Below are 22,443 nucleotides of genomic sequence, written 5' to 3' on the forward strand. Positions count from 1 at the left end.
TATTATAGATATATTTGTAAACGTTTTTCTATTTATTCGTTGTAAAAATTATAACTCCGATAACTATCGATGATCGTTATTCTCCAATTTTTTGTTTTATTCACCTATTTATTAAAAAAAAGTCAGTGTTATAAGATCCAATATTTTCTATTCAATATCTCTTCTTTCTTCTTAAGGCATTTTCTTTTTCTCCTTTTTCTTTTTTTTTCTTTTTCTTTCTTTCTTTTTTCTTTTTTTTTTCTTCTTTTTTTTTCTCTTAAATAGAAGACCTTTTATTTTCTCGTTGAACACTTCTTTCTTTTTATTAAGTTCTCTTATTAAAATGTAAATTAAATTAATTAAGTTATCGTATTTAAATGTTTATTAATAACAAGGGGAGACTACTTCGATGATGGACGTCGGATATCTAAATAAAACAAAAACAAAAACAAAACAAAAAAAATAAAACAGAAAAAAATAAAATTAATTGCGAAGAAAAATAATCATCGAAGGAAAGCACCATGATCTCGTTAAACTTTTATCAGTACTTTTATTAAAACAATAACGCGTGGCCGTTCATAATAATTAAAGTCGTCCGACATTCGAACCATATGTTCAGAGTTCAGTCTATCCTGTTCGTAGTTATTAAATGTCACAAGTGGCAAACATAATTTACAGCTGTCAGAAGATAATCCAGAAAAAGGATTTATATTTATATCTGATAGGATAAAAAAAAAGAGCGTCGACGGTCAATGACCTTTCCGCATTTTACCCTTTATAAAAATAATAACAATAAAAACAATAAATATGTTATCCAAATTTTAACACTCTATTAAAACATTTAATGGTGAATACCAGTCTTAAGAAAAGAAAAAAAAAAAAAGAAAAAAAGAAAAAAAGAAAGAATATTAATTATAGAATTTTTCATTGGAATGATTCAATAATTACGATCGAAAATGATCGATTTCATTAATTTTAAATTATTAATTATTGAAGTTTCATTAGATAAAGACATTTATGACTATAAACTCTCAAATTCGATAAGATAAATAAATTCTATATATTTTCGACACAACTTTCTGTATTATTCCGTTTTATCTAAACAAACAAGGATAGATGCGAACGTAATGTAACGTAATGAACGTAAATGAACGTAAAAAAGATTTTCGAACTCTTATTTCTTTCTTTTTCTTTATCTTTCGTTCTCTCTCTCTCTTTTTTTTTATCGTTTCATCAACGATGTTTATCGTTAAATGAAAAAAATACTTTCACCATCTCTTTCGTCAGCTTATTTATTTCATGGTAGTCTGCCGCTGTTATTACGTAACATATTATAGACTATGAACTTGTTCGGAAGATGGTAATTTTATTGCCATTGTTTGATAATATGCGTTATTTAATGTCTGCCTGCCTAATCATCCTTTCGATAAACCTGAGATCTCATTCATATTTATCCTCATGATCTTTTTTTTCGTCCTTCCCATTTATATAAATCAATTTATTGATATAGACAATAAAAAAAGAATAACAGTTGGATTATTTTAATGTAATTGATTATAACGAATGATAATACTGAAAAATTTTTTCAGTTGTGCAAATAAGAAATCTTCAAAAAAAATATTTAAAAAAATTACATTGGCATAATTGAAATGGACTCATATCCTTCGTTTCAATTTGAATATTTCGTGGGTGTGGGTTTCTAATTTGAATGTTGTTCGCTAATACATATATATATATATATGTATGTATGTATGTATATATATCGTGCATATATGTAAAACGAGTGAATATAAATTACATTTACATTGGTAGATATAAAAGAAAGAAAAAGAAATAAGAGAGAGAAAGAAAAAAATAATGGTTCGTAAGATAACGTAAGATAAGAAGAATAATGTTGATAAAAAAATTTTCGCACCTATGTACATACCTATTTGATAATTATCGAAATAAAAATTTTTAATCTTTCCTTGAATTTCTTGATTTGTTGATACGACCGAGAAGCTATTCCGTTGCGTACATTGATTATGACATTTATACAAAAGCATTTCAGGTGAATGGGGTAGTCCTAGTTTTCCCCTACCTTACCCTTTTCGATCCCACCATACGTTCGACGTTACTGCGCAGCTTTCAGAAGAGCTAATTATCCCACATTGATAAGTACAGTACTTTTCGTATTAATCGACATTTTCGATCAAAATGTATCGTTCGATCAAATTTCATATCGTTGAATTAATATCGAAGCATCTCGGTTAATTTCTTTTTTTTTGATACTATCTTTTTCAATTTTTTTTTTTTATTTTTCCATTTTCTAGAAAAATTAATTAAATTTTTCATTTTAATTTAAATTTTCCATTTCTGGTCAAATTAAATTTTTCAAAATTTGTTTTCCCTACTCTCTTTTTATCTTCTCTCTAGATAAAACTCATTTAGAAATAGATTCTTTCTTCATTATATTTTTTTTAATAATTTCAACGTATACGGAGTTAATGGTAAATGACTTTACTTCTGAACCATTTATCGTTTTTCGTAGGAATTCTAATTTCATTTTTCCTCCAGATATGTACACGTTATATATTACATAATCATATGAGGAAAAAAAAAAAGAAAAAAAAAACAGAATTATATCTTCATTCTGTTATCATTTTAATATTTTGTATAACAGTATATATCTATCGATATTACGATATTTTTCATTAAAAAATAAAAATTTTGACTTATCAGAAGGAAAAAAGAATGTATGTATATATATATCGAGTAAGTAAAGAAGAGAAACAACAAATTGCTTATCATTGATTCTATGATGCTTTCCTCATTATAATGCGAAATTGTCAATGCTCTAAATTAATCTGTTATCGTATGTGTTGTTAAAAATGGGGAAAAAAAAATAAATATTAATATAAAAAAATCGTAGTAAAACTACAGAAACCATTTTGTCCGGTCTTTGACATCATCGAGAGAGAGAAAGAGAGAGAGAGAGAGAGATAGAGAGAGAGAGAGAGAGAGAGAGAGAGAGAGAGAGAGAGAGAGAGAGAGAGAGAGAGAGAGAGGGAGGGAGAGTGAGTGAGTGAGAGAGAGAGAGAGAGAGAGAGTGAGAGAGAGAGAGAGTGAGAGAGAGAGAAAGTGTGTGTGTGAAATAGACTGCACTGAATTCAAATTTTAATCTTTCATGAAATCGATAAACTACTTGAAGGATGCAATTGGAGCCGAACTTCGCCTTTGGCTTACGTAACTATTATTTCTAACTAATCGCACCCACTGTTAACCTCTTGCTCTTCGATCGAGAGCACGAGGTTCGATATAAAATCTAATTATGATATTATAAAGATATTATATTGTAACAAGTAAAATTAGACGAGTATTTAAAAAAAATTTTATATCATAGAGAAAGGAAAAAAAGATCAAGATAAATTCTATCAGATCTTTTTGCAATGTAAAGTACAAGAAAAGAGAAAAGAAGGCAAGAAGAAAAAAGACAAAAAAAAAAAGGGAAGAAAAAAAGAAATTATTTGCGACCTTGTTCTTTGCATCATTAAAACTTATCTTTCCTTCGTGTCTTTCCTTCGTATATGTTAGCAATATTTAAATGTATTTGTTCTCTCGTTTTTTTTTGTTTTTTTTCTTTCTAACGTATAATTTATATTTTACGATTTCAATCTGTCATTGACACAAATATGAAAACCAATCTAAATGAGTCTACCGATTGTACTTCGTTTTAGAGATAATTTAAATTGTCCAATAAATGTCTTCGTAAATGTTACTTGGAATTAATTATTATATCATGCTAATTATATAAATATTTAAATGTTCCAGATAATTGCTGTCAAAAATATAATATACTGTAAAACATTAAATCTAGTTAAGATCGAAGGAAAAATGCATATTTCTTTGTATACTGATGAATCGTAAAATTCTAAACGATTCATTCGTTATGCGTAATACATTTTAATATACATATACAATATAAATGTATATATGCGTATTATATATACATATATAACATGTTTATTAAAATAATGTTCACGAACCGCACATATTTTTTCAAACACGTCAGTATATGGTTTTTTTCCGACTTAATATAGAGATCGTAATGTCTAGCGTGAGTGTAATTAAATTAACAGCAAGTTCGTGTTACTTCGAATAACAAAAATAAGAAACCACGATAAACTCGTCGAAGAAAACGTTTCATGGCTTCATACTTTCATCAATCAATCGTACTATGGCTTAGATAAAACCAATTCGAAATTTGTACCAAGCTTCAACATTATATATATATATATATATATATATATATATATATATATATATATATATACATAAGATTTTTCAGGTTTTTTTCCATCAAACTGTGCCGATATGTTTCACAAGTAGAAATAAAAAAAGGAAAAAGAATGTTGTATAAACATAGAATTACAAATGTTTTATTAAAAATTTATAAAAAAGAAACAAATATATATATTGAAGTCTTATCGTTAATGTGATACTACAATCGTAACAACGATTCATTTTGTTTTATATTATTATTCCATTTCAAGATTTAGATTACCATTAAAAGGCTCTATTCTCCGATACCGTGTCGATTTTATTGCGCCTATACATGATTGATATCCATATAAGATATTACAAAATATCATTTCTCGTAAATATTAAAAGTTTGCATGGCTCTAAGTCGACTATAAAGTGCATGTAGAAAAAATTAAGCATGTAAATGTAAATTTTTATATAATGCAAATTTTCTTAATAAACTCTCTTCTTTTAATTTTAATCAATTGCGAAATATTTAATCAGACATTTATAGACGGACACTTTATATATATATATATATATATTTTTACATATATGATAACTATTTTTACGATAATTTTTCGCGGAAAGTCACAAAAAGATAATAATAAACACCATTACTCGAGCAAGTTAATCTCAAAAAAAAATAGAAGTACATTTACCACTATCTTTGAAATGTTAATTCTATATCTTCGTAAGCATAATAAAAGATCTTGAAGAAAAAAAAAAATATATATATATATAACTACACGGAAGATAATGGATCCAGTGATCATTGTCCAACCTATTCCATTCATTTCGTTCTAAGAAACTATTGACTATTTATGTCGCAAAAGGATATATATTCTCGTATGTTCTCCGTACATTGTACGTAGAAGAGATAACGATTAGATTGGATTAAAAGTTAGATAATCAAGAAGACAATTGTCTTATTTTGAAACACGAACCGCCAATTAGACAACTCGTATTCAAAAGTATGTAAAAGAGATAGTCTTAAAAAAAAAAAAAAAAAAAAAGGAAATGGGAATGAAGGAAAGACATTTTTTTCTTAAATGAATGATAAACGAATAGATTGATTTTAAATGGGTTAGAAAGTGAAGACAAACGTTCTCAATGATATATCGTTGTATCTGATATCACTCTACTATATCAAGGAAATAAAAGTAAAAGCAAAGTATGTATTATCGTTGAAAATTGTTAATATTTATATATATATATATATATATATATATATATATATATGCAATATATATATATATGCAATATATATATATATGCAATATATATATATATATGCAATCTTTCAGACAAACATTCCCATAAACGTTAATGAAAACTCTGTTTCTATCCAACTAGAGAACGAGTTCTCCTTCGAGTGTCCAAGGGAACCAGTTCAGGGTCAAAAGGAATAAAAAAGAAAAGAAATTCGAGAAAAGATAAGTTCGCGAGAGACGACTTATTCGAGTATTCGAACAACGTTAAGATTCTGACTCAGTTTTTATCATATTATTAGATCAAACGATATAACGTTAATGGAAAAAAAAAAAAAAAAAAAAGAAATAAAAATAAAAATTAAAACGATCCATCGCTATAATATATATTATCTTGAATATATATCCTCGGCCAAGAAATAACTAAAAATCATATTTATTTTCATTGTTACTCATTGTAAACGTGTATGCTTACATATCGTACGTACATACGTATATATGTAACTAAATGAGGGAGGCAAAAAAAAAATTGAGTTAATGACCGATTAAGATTGATCGTAACACTAGGAATAAAATGGCTAACATATTATCTATATAGATTTGATCAAAAATTTAATCTTAAGAATAGATACGTGACGAAATATATATATATATATATATATATATATATATATATATAAATCAATAAGTAAATAAATATTCTTTCTATATATTCATCTGTTATCGAAGAGAAAGAAAAGTTACGATCGAGTAGTATTTTTTGCTTTTTCTTTTTCTTTTTTCTTTTTTCTTTTTTTTTCGAATTTCAAACGCTTGAAAACGTGTTCGTGTTTAAAATGATCGACGCATGATTTGCATTGGGAGTGACATGAAGCTCCTCCTCGGCGTCGTCGTATCGAATGATGAACAAACACATGTCACAGAGAGAGAGAGAGAGAGAGAGAGAGAGAGAGAGAGAGAGAGAGAGAAAGAGAGAAAGAGAGAGAGAAAGAGAGAGAGACAACGAGACTCATCTACATCTCGCCAAATTCGAAGCGTATAACGTAGCTCCCACTTCGATACGTCATTTTCTTAGCGCATCGCGAAGCGCCGCGCATCGTCACTCACTCAGTCGCTAATCCAGCAGCGTTAGTTGGCGAGAACGTTGAGAGAGAGAGAATGGGAGGGGGAGAGAGAGAGAGAGAGAGAGAGACAGAGGGAGGGAGAGAGAGATGTCTCGTATGAGATTTACGAGGCGCTATTACTTAAAGTCATATCTTTTTATCAATAAACTTTTCATGAAATTTTAAACGATACAATAAAATACGCATTAACGTTCCTATCCAAAAATGATTAATTCAAATGAAATCTTATACTTTTCACATTTACGAGTAAATAAATGTAATCATTTTAGATATATGTAACGATATATGTAATGAAAATTTCAACGTTGTTGGTTATGTAAAAGATAATACGCAATTACGTTAAGAGAATTTACAGTGGAAAAAGCACTTTTGCCTTTGACCCCTTTGACTGATCGGTAATAGCGTATCACGACATAACCGTCCCTTATTATGGACTATATTTTATCGTATAGATACCTTTATGAGGGTTAACCAGATATTCCTGTATTCTGAATGGTGTTAGAGATTTATTAAAATAATGGACCTTCAGCCCTTTAAAAGAATAATCTTATAAAGTCTCTTTAGAAACGAACGAGAATAATAATCCTTTCTTATCGATATTTTTTTTTCTTTTTTATTTTTAAGTATGTCAAATGTTTTCGAATGATCAATATCTTTCAAATTGTAAACTTGCTGCTTGATTTCTTTTGCTTTTTCGTTTTTTCTCTATCCCCTCTCCCACACCCCTTTTATGAACGAGAATAGAAAAGTAATAATTTAGTCACGGATATGTCATCACGATTATCTTTCGTTCGCTAATGATTCAAAAAATTGTCCTCGGCTTTACGTACTTACACGATGCAGCGAAGCGGAGAGAACAGAAATTAGAGGCCAGAGCTCGATCCGACTAAAGCCCGAGCCGTACTGAACTCTCTCACGCAACGTTTCCCTTCGTGTCTCGACCTCTACTACAAAAATAGTGGCGAACACGCGAGGAAGATGAAACTTCGTAATCGATATGAATTTCTTTTCGAGAGAGATAACCACGATATCTATATTATCGACGAACGATTCTTCGATGGTCTTCTCATTTCCGTTCGTCACTCATTTATCTTTTCCTCTTTTTTCTTTTTTCCTTTTTTACCCTCATTCGATAAGGTAGAAAACTTTTGACTGTTAGCAACTATTTTTTTCTTCATTTTTTTCTTTTTTCATTTTTTTTTAACAGTTCTTTGCACCGTTTCTTGATTTTTTTTCAATGTTTTATTTTCTTTTTGTATACATTCATAGGCCCCTAATCAGCTAATTCCATCGGCCGATCCAGATCCTCCCCGATAATAAATAAATGCACCGTGTTCCGGTAATGCGCGATATCGAGATATACATACAACGTTAATGTTAATTAAATATATATGTACACACAATTATTTGCCTACCTAAGCTAACTAGGTTTGCAACGAGATTAGTATTGAGAATCGATTGCCCTTCATTCATTCGATATTATCAATGATTATATATATATATTCGTAATCGTGTTTTTTTCTTTTTCTTTTTCCTGTTTTTGTTTTACAAAAATGTTAATATTCGTGTTTGTTCGGTCATGTTGGAATAGCAATCGAAAAATCGTTTCTCGTTAATTGTTATCTCGTTACTAGAATATTCATATATATGTATATAAATTATACACACCATACGTTCACACTCACACAAAGCAATCAATCACAGGAGAGTATATGTGCGCATACATGTGTGTGTGTGTGTGTGTGTGTGTGTGTATATATATATATATATATATATATATATATATATATGTACGCATGAATATACAGTATACGTACTTTAAAACGATCCTTTCGTACGTTCGTCAAGAAGCATGGCGTTCGTAATATTTTTTTTTCCTTTTTATTATTTATTTATTTATTTATATATATATATATATATATTTACTTTTTTAACGATTGAGTAGATGTACGAAGCACCCTATTTGTTATACATACATATACGAAGTGACGAGTTTAGTAAACGATGGCCGACCTTTCGTATTTGAAATCGACGATCGTAATATAAATATTTCGTGTGCCCCTTGCGAAGCATTTCGCGTAAAATCCATAAGAGTGTGTGATATACATCCGTGTATACATTTATGTGTATATGTGTATGCATGCGCACGCACGCGCGCGCGCGCTCGCGCCGGAGCGTGTGTTTATGTGTGTATTTGTACTACATATGTCCATATGTTCGTTCGTTCGTTCATTTGTCGATTATAAAACGCGTAAAAAAATTCGCGAAAGATTCGTAGGAGGCAAAAGAAAAAAATCATTTTACGATCCATCCGCTATGAGATACGAAAAGATGGGCGTCATTGAACACACCCACGCGTACACGCAACAGATACACACACTCGAAGCACAAATTCATTCTCACATATGTTATACATACACAAACAAACACACACACATACATACACATATACATATACACATGCACACATTCACACACACACACACACACACAAATATGGCGCACCTAATCGACATAGATATAAGTCCGTGCGCGTATCTCTGGAAGTCGAAATGAATAAAGTTAAAAAAATATAATCTTTAAAATAGAAACTATAACCGTCTTTTTCTTTTGCTACTGCTCTATTGCGTTACTTATGACATCATTTAATCTCCCGTTTTTATATTCCATATTTCCCCTCCCACCCGTCCCAAACCCCTATTTTTTCTTTTTTCTTTTCTTTTTCTCTTTTTTTTTTTTTCTTTACTTTAATCATCGTGTCTACTCTCATTATCTCATTTTATTATCGAAAACACATCGAACATTATTTTTTATACGGAATCGTATGCTCTATCCGCTAACGTACGCATACATACATACGCGTACGATACACATGTACGTTTCTTTCGTTCCGTTGGAAATCGAAAATGTTATTATTTATAAAATATAGAAAAACATTGTAATATTTGTTGTAAGAAAATGATTACTCTTCGTGGAAAGATCCAACGAAACGAATAACTAAACTAATATATCGGAAAAATATCAATAACTATTACTTATCCAGTCTCAATAAGATCGTCAAAGTAAAGAGATTGAAAGATTTCAAATCTCATTTTCGTCCTGTTAGTATTCTAAACGCGGTAGACATAGTTATTAGAAAATCTATATTCTCTCTCTTTCTCTCTCTCTCTCTCTCTCTCTCTCTCTCTCTCTCTCTCTCTCTTTCTCTCTCTCTCTCTTTCTCTCGTTCTTTCTAAAATCGTCATCGTCGTCATGTGTGCGTCTTCCGGTCAAGAAATACGTCCTTTAAAAAATTAGTTGAAATTTCAGTCGCGAGGTCAACAATCATCGAAATTTCTTCTGATCGTTTCTTAATTATTCCTTGTCCTCGATCTCGTGATAATCAGTGCCCAACAACGTTGATTTATCCTCTTCCTGTACTTCCGTTTCTGGTTCCTCAACATCGTGCCGTTGCCGTCGTGACGCCTTTCGTTGAACGTAAAACATTAAGATGATGCTCAGACTCGCTAATCCTGCCAATCCTGCTAGAAGGATGTACATCGACATTGGCATCTGATTTGGACCCTGTAAAGTTGGTAGTCTTCTTAATTCGAAATAATAATCGTTTGTAATGACATTCGATAATTAAAATATTCAATGCAATTATCGTCATATAAATAGAAGAACGTTTCGTTTATTAAAATTATAAAAGAAATATTTTATATTTTAATTTTTAATTCATTGCACTCGAATAATTTCATATTGATTTAACGAATGAGAATTAATTTAATATGTCAATAATTATCGAACCATTCTTTTATAGATTAGATTATATATATGTAGAATACATATGTATATATACATATATATATATATATATATATATATGTATATATAGATATACAAGTAAATATATAGCACAATTTGTTAAACTTCAAGGCGCCATAAATCGATAATATATCGGTATAAAGTACACCGTAGGTGTAGGTAAAATTCATATTGATATTCTCTACAATATTTGTTAGACTTGATATATCGATTTCCATTAAAAAAGAAAAAAATTGACATGACTTCTATATCTTGACAACAGTGACCTCTATGAGATAGCTGCAATACACATAGCCATTTTCCATCTCAAAATCTAATAATTCTTATTTCAAGCGTTTGTTTATAAAACAAATACGATCGGAGATATTTGTTCGCGTCGTTTAATATCGGGACATCCTGTATATATTTACATATGTATATACTTCCTATAATTATACAGATTTATAATTAAATTAGAGATTTGAAGCAATCAATGTAATTCATATTTTATTAATTGACGTGAGTAGGTGGAAATTAATTATCGGATGGTGCAATGTGTGGTCGATCCGGGAGAGAAAAAAAAAAGAAAAGAAAAAAGAAAAATATGATGACGATATTGAGAAGCGAGGACTTGTTCTTATCGGAGGAATGTTTCGTTCGAGATATTACGCGTTCCAATCTTTCGCCGAAGAAAATAACGGAATCCCAATGGAGGCCGTACTAAAGAAAATAAGAAATGGATGCTATTTCTTCGTCCGTTTTTAGATTTACCTGTCGTGTTTATCGATCGTACAGTACGTGACTGTTTAAATGTCTGCTGCAATGGGATCGATATATACGAGTGTTTTAAATTAATAGCTTCGGAAGTGAAACGCGAGTTGAGAATACTCTAAGTCTTTCGCTAAAATCGAATTCGAAATTCCTTAGAGGGAAGATCTTTCGGAATTTCAAATGTATTGCTCCTTGGCTAGAATACCAAGGATCGATAACCTATTTCCTAATAAGAAAAAGAAAAAGGAGAAACGGAAATGGATATATAAAGGAAAAAAGAGATAACCGTGTATCTCTACCATAACCGTTAATAAATAATATTTAACAAATATAATGATAATAATTAAAAGAAAAAAACAAAAAAGAAAAAGGAAAGATAATTAAGATTTTTCTCCAACGATTAAATTTTATTATTACGAACTAACGATATTTACTAAAGGTTTCTCTTTACTCGCTCTTGAACAAGATTCTTTAATGAATAATTAATAATTTAATCGTTATCATTCCAAGAATATTATACTATGTTTGTCCAACAATTTCGATGAAAATTCGAAATTTAATACGAGCTAAATAAATTCAACGTCATTTTTATAAGATAATTGTATATTAATAAAAGTATTTAAAAATGTTGCATGAAACGTGAGTAACGAAAATAAAAATAGAAAATAAAAACAAAAAACAAAAAAGGAGAAAAAGAGAAAAAAAAGAGAAAATAAAGTTGACAGTATTTAATGTCGTTTGAAATGCGATAAAGATTTTATAATTAATTAACACATTTATCTCTTATTCTAGAAACAATTAGACATCATAAGTATCTTATGCAAAAAGAATAATACGAGTTAGAATCCCTTGACAAGTATATCTATCCATTTAAAGTCACCTGTTGAAATCGTACGACCTATCTAATGAATAAATTCACTAGATAATTCAATTATCGGTAATCATCTATGTACCTATCTATCTATCTACCTATATATTCAAGCGAAAAGGGTCAAAGCAGAGAAAATAATACGGATGCAAGAAGGAACGGATGGCGAGATGACAAAGCCATTATGAATAGAATTCGATCGATCTCTGTAATCCTTATAGAATAGATTAGTATTTCAATAATACGAACGATTAAATTCAACATTGTCCTATTTTCAAAAGTTTAGTATCTTGCAGGGAATATCAATGAAAAGTGTCAAACGAACGTTTAATAAAATTATGATATATTTAAAATCAATAAAAATTATTGTTTCATATATTTGAAATGAAATTTGATGAGAAAATATTTGATAAAATCGTCATTCTTCGAATATTCAATTAATTGAATTTATACTTTAATATCAGTATTAATTAAGCTAATTAAATTATAAGCGTATAATGAATTTCAATATTCATTAGTATTATTTATGTTGAATTTCTTTTAACGAACGATTTCATCATATAATATTATTACTTTTATAGTAATAATATAATACATAATATAATAATATATAATCACGATTATATTATCACGAGTTCACGAGTAAAAAATCGAATATTAATAATAATATTCGATATATATATATATATATATATATATATATCTACGTGTTTATAAATTATTTATATTAATATATATTAATATAAAAAGGATAAAGACAGATAAAGCTCACCTTCCATTGAAAGTCTGAAGAAGGGTCAGAAAAAAACCACTTGTGTGTCCATGGCTTGATCGTTCCTTCCGGTGTTTTAAAGATCAAACCTTCTAGACTTAGCCCATGCGCGAGAACGCTCGTCGTGATATTACCTTTTTTATACGAAGCTATCCCAGCTTTCATATACATTTGTGGTATCGTTTCGTTCTCTCGTAACTTTAAGGTCACTCGTGGCATTTTTCCTTTCCTAGCCGTTCCAGAGGACGTTTTCGTCATTTCCGAAGGTTCGATGCTACTCAACATGGACTTCGAGGATTCCGAGGATAGAGTCGAGAATGAGGAAGATTGAGAACTCGAATAAGAACTAGTCTGTCGTGTATTCATCGACGAATCAGTCGGAATTCTTGCTTCATCCATAACAGTGTCCTCTGGAAATGAAGCAGATACGTTTGTTATTAACTAATAAGTAAATATTTATTTATGAAATAGATACTTTCTATTAGATTCCTATCTTATTTTTTCTATTATTTTATTAAAAAATCTTATCGAGTTCAAGTGTATACTTTGAGATATGATGACGATAGAGTACAGTGAAGGAAGAAAAAAAAAGAGGATCGTTTGTAGTAATAAATTTTATAAAACTAAAAGTGATAAAATAAAATCTGTTAAAAGGATAAGTGGAATGTTTATAAGTAATCATTTTACACTAAAATTATTTAAGTCTCGATATAAACGCAAATATATCTATGCGTATATGATATGTATAGATGCGTACCTGGTAATATGTTGTCGGTAGTGCTGTGAAATTATTTGTAGAAATAAACTGTGATAGTAAAAGTAACAAAATAAAATCATCTGAATAATAAGTGAATAATTATATAACTGATCGTATTACGTTTAAATTTCCTTATTGATATCATTTACATACATTTCTTTTGGTAAAATACAAAATAACATTGACGTCCAAACTTGTCATATGAAGTAATATTAAGTAAATTTATAATTTTAGATATTTATTCATTTTGGAGTATTTATATTTTCAAACACAATATATAATTAGGGCATGCAGAAAAATATTAAATCATATTCAAATTTCATTAAATTAAATTCAAATCAATTAATTTCTTAATATTAAAGCCAAAAAATTAATATTAATAAGCAATACGTTAATATATATATATATATATGTACGTACAATTAGATATATGATTCTGTAGTATCATTTATAGAAACAAATAGTGATGATAAAAATGACCAAATATAGTTTATTAATAATAAATATATATATATAAAATTGATTTTTTTACTTTAAAATCTCTTGTTTTATAAAATTCTTAATATGTAACAACATGTTCGTATAAACATAAATATATATATATATGGATATATACCTGGAGATATGGTATCGGCAGGCTCAAACTCATCATTCCTGAATGAATCGATCGGCATCGTTCGATCATCAAAATCTTTATTTTTTAAAGAAGCACTAGTCGACGTTATCATCATGGTCGTTGTCCTTGGCCTCGTCGTCGTGATCGGAACTTGGTATCTATTTTTCTCGGCTATCTCCTCCTCTTCTTCTTCTTCTTCTTCTTCTTCTTCCTCTTCTTCTTCGCTGATCTTATCACTTTTCAACGCGTTTTCGGTTGTCGTTGACGTACTACCGGTCGTCGACGTGCTGGTCGTCGTCGTTGTTGCCGTCGTCATCGTCGTCATCGCCGTCGCCGTCGCCGTCGCTGTTGCCGTCGTCGTCGTTGTTGTTGTTGTTTCATAGCCGACCCTACCCATAACCAGTATCGTGCCGGCAAAGAGATTGTGATCGTTCTGATTGTTCAGGAATCGCGTTGCAACGCAAAGAAATACGACCACCAAAAGCGTGCATATCATATACTTGAGGAGTCTCAATGGTAATTTTCTGTTCGCCGGAATCGTCGATTTTGTCTGTGATAATCCGTTTGAAGTGAATTGATCACTTTGTGGTAAAATCATGTATTGTAGACTGGCATCGCCTTTTCTCACGGTTTTGTACATCCTTAGGAAGAAAAATTAAGCCTGTGCAAAAAAAGATTATTCCCTTTGTAATTTATATGTAATTTATAATAACTGTTTTATATTTTTAAAATCGGCAAATTATTACAAACGATAATATATATATATATTTATTTATTAATATATAATAATAAATAATCTTAATAAATATATATATATATATATATATATTATTAATAAATATAATCTTAATAAATATATATATATATTAAGATATATATATATATATATATATATATATATATATATTTATGCGGTTATCTATGTCAAATTGGAAAGGATATGGATACCAGAAGTAAAGCAAAGATATCGGAAATGATAAAAGGAACCATTTGTATTCTTGAAGATTTATGATATGTCGGTTTGCATGATAAATGATCGGTAAATGGCTGCACATAATAAAAAAAATTCGATATTACTATGTTGATAATTTTAAGATAAATATCGTTCATTAGATGATTTGTATTTCCTTTTTTTTCTATTCTTTCTCTCTCTCTCTCTCTCTCTCTTTTTCTCCCTCTCTCTCTCTCTCTCTCTCTCACTTTTTCTCTCTTACTCTAAAAGAAAGAGACCACCTTCGCGTCGATATGTTAACAGAGAAAATTCGACAAAGATGTCGTCTAGATCTTAAAAAATGAAACCAATGATTAAAATAAAATTTAGGATCTACGTTGATTACGTACAATACCCATCCGTAGTACTCACGAGTAAAGAAATGCGAAAGAAGATTGTACGTAGTCGCAGAGAAGAAATTTGTTCGCTCGTACGGTCGACGAAACTACGCGACGATTCTTGGGAACGTAGGGAGAAAACAGCCTCGTCGGCTGTGAGGGAAATTCTCCTCGGGCCTGGAAAATGCGCAGATGCGAAGGAAGAAAGGGGGGTCAAGAAATACCATGTTAGGGCGCATGCGTTATCGACGAACTTCCGGAAATGGGATACAATTTGAACGAGGAAAAGGGCTTCAAGGTTCATGAACGACAAAATAAGAGAAAGAGAGAAAGAGAAAGAAAGAATGAGGCAGTGAGAGAGAGAGAGAGAGAGAGAGAGAGAGAGAGAGAGAGAGAGAGAGAGAGAAAGAGAGAGAGAGAGCTTCTTTGACTTACTATTTTTTTTTTATTTTATTTTTTATTGTAATTTAACGTTACAAAACTATAATTTCTGTACAATAAAAAAGAAAAAAAGAAGACTTTAACGATTATATTTTTCCCAATAGTTTTCTCTCCGATTTAAACTACAAGAGATCATTAAATGATACGATAAAACATAACTTTATAATTTTCTCTTCGATAGAAAAATATATCTATGGTATATTATGATAAAATAGATGTATTATAGATGATATTTAAAAATAGTAGGGTGAGTTTCATGACACACAGGTACGTAATCGATATTGGTCGAATATCTCTTATCGTATATAAAATCTTTTATGAAGTAAAAATTGTAGGAACTATTGAATGATTTTTATTCCTTGGAAGACTTAATTAAGCGTAGAATTAATTTAAAAAAAAAAAAAAAAAAAAAAAAAAAAAAAAAAAAAAAAAAAAAAAAACATTGTTTTCATCAAAGTGACCATCTATTTTTATTGCATCGTGGGCATTGCTGTTGACGAGGCGATATTGCTCGCGTCTCCTGATCGCCATAATTGTGTTATCGTCTTCGTTTGTGTGTAGAAATTGAAAGCCTAAAAACATAATTGTCAATTATTTCATTGAAATCATAAAGAGTGCATGACATACTTTATAAATCAAGATTATTATCTTACGTATTTTCCGTAGAAATGATTGTCCCCGAGAAAGGATCCTTTATTACCGGTGAAACTAAACATGGGCAATGGAACAGGAATAGGAACGTTCACGCCAACTTGACCAGCTTCAATTCTATCAACGAACTTTCTTGCGGTTGCACCATTATTAGTAAATACGGCAGTACCATTGCCATAAGGATTTTTATTGATAATATCGATGGCTTCATCCAAAGTATCGGCGAACATGCAAGAAAGAACTGGTCCAAAGATCTCTTCCGTATAACATTTCATAGATGACTGTGAACAAGAGATAAACGAAATGATACAATAATGTAATGAGAGAAAACTTTATTTTTTATTATATATGAGGATTAATTTAAATGTTAACAGATAGACGTTTAAAAATTATTAAGTAAATTTTTGTCACGATTATATTTAAATGTTTTCCTTTAATAAATTATTCAACTTCATATTAAATATTGCTAAATAATATAACCATGAAATGTATATAACAAACATACGTTATGATTTAACGAACGTATTAATAGATAAAACGAAAATGATAAAGATATCAGGATCAAGATATACCTTGACATCGGTTAAAATGGTTGGCCCAATAAAATTTCCACGTTCATATCCTGGAACAACGATTCCTCTTCCGTCCAGAGGAAGACCAACACCTTCTTTCACACCGGATTCGATTAAATTACATATCCTTTGTTTCGATTGCGGCGATATAACCGGTCCAAGGTCTGTACCGGGTACGTGTCCGGCATTGACCTTTAACCTCTTGGCAGCCTCAACCAACTCCCCTATCCATTCCTTCGATTTACCAACGAAAATTGCCACGGACAAAGCCATACACCTTTGACCGGCTGCACCGAACGCCGCGCCAGTTATTTGCGAAATTGTTTTATTTTTATTCGCATCCGGTAGCACCACACAATGATTTTTTGCTCCCATATTACATTGCACACGTTTACCATGCGCACTACTCTGTTTGTATATGTATTTACCCTAAAATGTGAATCGTTAATAAAGTGATTATGTGCTAAACGATTTTATAATTTCATTTATATTCATCGAATGCTAATAATATTTAGAACATTTCTCGCTTTAAGGTCATATTCAACATTTATTTATTTCACAAGCTCAAGAAATTTTATAAATTATTCAAAAAATAATAAAAAAGAAAAGAGAAAAGAAAAAAGAGATCAGATCAATCCTCTGTGATCCAATTTTTTGTTTATACAAAAATAATGTAATGCAAAAAAGTTTTGATATTACTAGTACAATTACACTATACTAAGTATAAGAGATGTACTTTAAAAAATAAAAAATAAAAAATAAAAAATAAAAAAGTAAAAAGTAAAAAAAAGAAAAGTAAATAAATAAAAACTTCGAATATGAAGTAATAATTCATTTTGTTTCGATGAAATGACATCAAAATATAGAAAAAAAAAAAAAAAAAAAAAAAAAAAGATATAGATATATCCACAGATATGTATTATCAAAGTTACACAATGTTCTAAAGAATTAATTATTGCGTTTATTAGAAATTATCTTTTATGTGATTAAAATAATAAAATTAAAAATAGATAATATTATACGTAAGGCCCCATAGTAAGCTTTAAATGTTCATTCAACAAATTATTATGAATTTTTTAAACTGTATATACAACTGAACGATAGAAAAAAAAATGAAATTAATTGTTATAAGAAAAAAGTAATTAAAAAAAGGATCGTTAATTAACATTCAGTATATTTTATATTTACGTACTGCTTGATCCGAGCCGACAAATGACACAGCCTTGATATTTGGATGTTCGCAAATGAAGTCAACCGCAGCATGTTGGCCATGAATGACATTTAAAAGACCTGGTGGGGCACCTGCTTCCGTAAAGAGATCAGCAAGGATCATCGAAGCTCCTGGTACACGTTCTGAAGGTTTTAAGATTGTCGTGTTGCCACAGGCAACGGATACTGGAAACGACCAAAGTGGGATCATAGCGGGAAAATTGAACGGACATATGGAAGCCGTCACGCCAAGAGAAATTTTATAAGAAATTATATCCATGTCCGTGGCAATATTAGGCGTTGATTCGCCCATTTGTAATATTGGAATTGACGTGCAAGCATCTACGACCTCTGTAAATAAATTTATAATTTTTTAATTAATTATTAATGAATAATCTTATTCGTAATCGAATACAATAAAATATCCTATTAACAAACGAAAAGTTATGTTTTAATTCACATAATTTTATTTGTCTTATTTATATATTTTATATATTTTCTATAAGAATATAGAAATATTTATTTCAATATTTTAATATTTTAATATTTCTAATATTTAATATCTCTGTAACGTATAATATCTAATATTAAAATATTATATTATTATCATTATATAATCGATTTTTATGGATCATTAATCATTTTGTTATTTTAATAGTTTAAGTTAAATTTAATTTAACTTACGAAGACCACGAAGAATGTCACCTTCGGCATCAAGCGTAGTCTTGCCATTTTCCTTCACCATATTTTCCGCTATTTCTTTCTATAAATGATCGTGAAAAATAAATCATCATGTCGACGAATAAGATCGAAATTCTTAATTTATCGTTTGATTTATCCCGATGTATTTATATATCGATTAATTTATTAATTATGATCGTTATCAATTGGAGCGAAAAATTTTCATTTCTATCATTACTATTATTGCATAGAGTGTGTCTTGAAAGTCATGAATCAAACGAAAGAAGGTGATAGTGGAGCTGATTTCTAATAAAAAAACAAAGGTCGTTTCAAGTTTATAACAATTTTTATAATTAATTTCTGCTTTACTATTAATAATAAAAAAAAAAAAAATATAAAAGAAGCGATTGCGTTTTATGACTTTTTTTTTTTTTTAAATAATCTACTGAAGAATATTCGAATATTAGAATAAATTTTACAAAGTTAGCCCTAGATTTGTCACAAAATCAATAAAATAAGATATTAAAATAAGATATATACAAAGACGTTTGTATGCGACAAGAAAAATAAAAAATCATTCGCTTTTTTATTAAAAAAAAAAAAAAAAAAAAAAAAAAAAAAAAAAAAAAAAAAAAAATATGTTAAAAATATCTTTGCCCTAAATAATGTCGCCTCTAATGTTAATAATTGGTACAATCGACAAAAATTCTACTTGATTTATATCAGAGATCTAAGAAACAAAAATGCGTATTTTTGAAAACGATTAGGAATTGGATAATTATAAATATTTTTTTTTTTTTTTGTAAATGATTTGCCTTATCATTTCCATTTACGTTTGTCAATTCATGACTTTCTGGATACCCTGTACATATTATACAGAGTACATATAATATATATATATATATATTATATCTACAGGGTGTTTATATAAAAAAATAAATAAATAAAAATATATATATATATAGAGAGAGAGGGGGGGAGAGAGAGAGAGAAAAATATGAACGAACCGAGTGCTCTCGTATAAGAGCCTGATACTTGAGCATTAAATTTTGCCTAGTGAGTACGCTAGTGTTCCGCCACTTCTCATAAGCGTTTTTCGCACTCTCAACGGCTCTTTCCATTTCTTCCTTCGTACATTTTGGAGTACGGCAGATAAGTTCGTTCGTAGCGGGATCATGTACATCTGTGAATTCCGTCGCTTTGGATTCTGCAAAAAAAAAAAAGGATGAAGAAGAAGAAAAAGAAGAAAGGAAAGAAAAAAAATGATCGCACAGTTTTTCTTATGTCGATAAGAAAGATTCCTCTATAAACGTTATGATGACCAAAGGAACTTTTGATTTTCGACAATCGTTGCACAATGTTCGATGGAATATCATTTATTATTATTGATTGAAAATAATTAAAAATAAATTCAATCAATTCAATTATTTCGTACGGATTTGGAAATTCGTATATAAGTGAATTGGATTCGATAAAAGATTGACGATGAAATAAATTAACATTTAATTAAAATAATTACCAACGAATTGTCCGTCGATGTACATTTTAACAGTTGGTGGACTTGAACCGTATAACCTTGAAATATATCGTGCCTGAAATATTATTTATCACGTTTTTTTTTTTTTCGTATGAACTATAACAATAAACATTCGAATATCTCTTTCGACGATTAAACAATGTTATTCGATGCTCTCTCATTATGCGATAAAATATCTCTATTACGTTTTTCATACGATCTGTTAATTATATTCTCTTGACATAATAATGACAATCTTTATTGACTGAAGACGATGACGATGTCATTAATAACTCGACCGAATCAGTCTATTGTATTATAAAAAAAAAAGAAAAAAAATATTTCTAATTTTATTCTAAAATATATTCATTTTATAAGATTCATTATCGAAATAATATAAAATTTGACACGTATAACCTCAATAATTGTAAGAATCAGCTGTTTGAATTTTTTTAAGAGAATAAAAGAAAGAAAGAAAGAAAAAGGAAAAATAAAAAATACAATAGAAAGACAGAAATCAACGTACTCATTATTTTAATCGACATAGATCGAAAGACATTTTTTATCATCACGCAAAAACTTTATTTAAAATTATATTGCAATGAACCGATGAAATGATATTGGCCGACGTCATCAACGAGTTGAATACACAACTCTATAATGAAGCCAATTGAGTTCACACACAACTTCAACGATTGGCTGTCATTGTTTCACGAGTATTAAGATCATTGATTAGAAACGTAAGGTGTATCTGCACTTAACGAAAACAAAAGAAAAAAAAGAAAATATTGTGAGATAAAAATCGAACGAATTGAAAAATGTGAACTATTTTCTATATCTGGGACATTATAACAGACGATAAGATTCTTTTTTTGTCTTTGGTATGAACAAAACAACAAGATAAACTATAAGATATAACACTGATTTTACGATGATCATTATCTATCTCTATATTTTCATTCAGAACAATCTGATTGTTTTTTTTTTCTTTTCTTTTTTTTATGTCAATTAAAATTTACAATCGAGTACGTGCACGTGTCGTTGTTCTTGATCGTTCATTCTTTTCTTGGATCTTTTCGTTCTTTCTTCGTTTCTTTTTCTCTTCTTTTTTTTTTTCTTTTTTTTCTTACGTTCCTACCTCGCACTTAATAATCCTCGTTAGAAGCGCCATATTTTATTCGCGAGACAGTTCATATGTTGCAACGAAAACTGCTCATACAGAACTGAACGGAACCCACACAAAACACTGACGGAGACGTTCCTTAGCTTCGTCGCAATCGAATTGACGGGATCGATGTTTTCAGAATGATTAGTTAATTCTCGTGTTTACAATATGGCCACCACCTATCTAAACTACTATTAAACGAACACATCATTCTATCTTTTTACTTACGATCGATGTTTCTCATGCGAGACTCATCTAAACTCGAAACTCGAGTCGAATTTCGATAATTGTTGTTTTTTTTTTCTTTATGTACATTATCGCATCCATTTGTTTATGTGTTTTTGATCGTAAAGAAAATTATATATTAAATATTTATTACATCACGAATTACTCGAAGAATAAAATAATAATGGTTTAATTACTTGATCCAACTACTCGCGTTCCTAAGACGTTAAGAGTACGATGTTTCAGCTTATCTGTAGATAAAAATAAAAATCTTTGAAAGATTGTAAAATAAAATTATGAAAGTAGAACGATCGTAATTACAGAATGATAAACTAATAATTAATTAATGCCAGATTAGAAGTTAAAATTGTATTTAACTATTATCATTCGTTGTTTATAACAACAGGTAGATGTCGCTAGTACAATGATTTTTTCAGAATGCTTAACAGAATTCTTCATTACCGAGCGACGGTAATTACCGACCGTCAG

General features: G+C 29.5%; 2 protein-coding genes across 5 annotated transcripts; both read right to left on the reverse strand.

Moving 5' to 3' along the window:
* Window positions 1–87: 87 nt before the first annotated feature.
* Window positions 88–15,850, reverse strand: LOC118446075 (uncharacterized). Of its 2 annotated transcripts, none has more exons than XM_035876289.2 (5): window positions 15,529–15,850; window positions 14,166–14,826; window positions 12,793–13,202; window positions 7,430–10,159; window positions 88–406 (listed from the first exon to the last, which is right to left on the reverse strand). In XM_035876289.2, the coding sequence occupies exons 2-4, from the start codon at window positions 14,803–14,805 to the stop codon at window positions 9,950–9,952; spliced, it is 1,260 nt and encodes a 419-aa protein (XP_035732182.1). In that variant the 5' UTR covers window positions 14,806–14,826; window positions 15,529–15,850; the 3' UTR covers window positions 88–406; window positions 7,430–9,949. The 2 variants fall into 2 exon arrangements, with proteins under 2 accessions (XP_035732182.1, XP_035732191.1); XM_035876298.2 differs by having other exon boundaries at window positions 15,507–15,850.
* Window positions 15,851–16,012: 162 nt separating this feature from the next.
* Window positions 16,013–21,863, reverse strand: LOC118446067 (putative methylmalonate-semialdehyde/malonate-semialdehyde dehydrogenase [acylating], mitochondrial). Of its 3 annotated transcripts, none has more exons than XM_035876254.2 (8): window positions 21,703–21,863; window positions 20,568–20,640; window positions 20,056–20,255; window positions 19,052–19,130; window positions 18,351–18,718; window positions 17,159–17,587; window positions 16,589–16,867; window positions 16,013–16,507 (listed from the first exon to the last, which is right to left on the reverse strand). In XM_035876254.2, the coding sequence occupies exons 1-8, from the start codon at window positions 21,733–21,735 to the stop codon at window positions 16,406–16,408; spliced, it is 1,563 nt and encodes a 520-aa protein (XP_035732147.1). In that variant the 5' UTR covers window positions 21,736–21,863; the 3' UTR covers window positions 16,013–16,405. The 3 variants fall into 3 exon arrangements, with proteins under 3 accessions (XP_035732147.1, XP_035732157.1, XP_035732168.1); XM_035876264.2 differs by having other exon boundaries at window positions 20,568–20,623; window positions 21,703–21,838; XM_035876275.2 differs by lacking the exon at window positions 20,568–20,640 and having other exon boundaries at window positions 21,703–21,849.
* Between the last annotated feature and the right edge of the window lie 580 nt (window positions 21,864–22,443).

Source organism: Vespa mandarinia, chromosome 8 (genome assembly GCF_050613455.1).
Source record: "Vespa mandarinia isolate Hongniang chromosome 8, ASM5061345v1, whole genome shotgun sequence".
NCBI lineage: Eukaryota > Metazoa > Arthropoda > Insecta > Hymenoptera > Vespidae > Vespa > Vespa mandarinia.

Excerpts from the sequence above, each read along its gene's own strand:
- LOC118446067 (XM_035876254.2), bottom strand. The coding sequence starts at position 21,735 with ATGGCGCTTCTAACGAGGATTATTAAGTGCGAG. Across the intron at positions 19,131-20,055 it reads CTCTTATACGAGAGCACTCG|AAAGAAATAGCGGAAAATAT; the intron begins GTTCGTTCATAT and ends GATCATTTATAG. Across the intron at positions 17,588-18,350 it reads TTGTCGGCTCGGATCAAGCA|GGTAAATACATATACAAACA; the intron begins GTACGTAAATAT and ends TTCACATTTTAG.
- LOC118446075 (XM_035876289.2), bottom strand. The coding sequence starts at position 14,805 with ATGTACAAAACCGTGAGAAAAGGCGATGCCAGTCTACAATACATGATT. Across the intron at positions 13,203-14,165 it reads TGCCGATACCATATCTCCAG|AGGACACTGTTATGGATGAA; the intron begins GTATATATCCAT and ends CTTCATTTCCAG. Across the intron at positions 10,160-12,792 it reads CTTCAGACTTTCAATGGAAG|GGTCCAAATCAGATGCCAAT; the intron begins GTGAGCTTTATC and ends CCAACTTTACAG.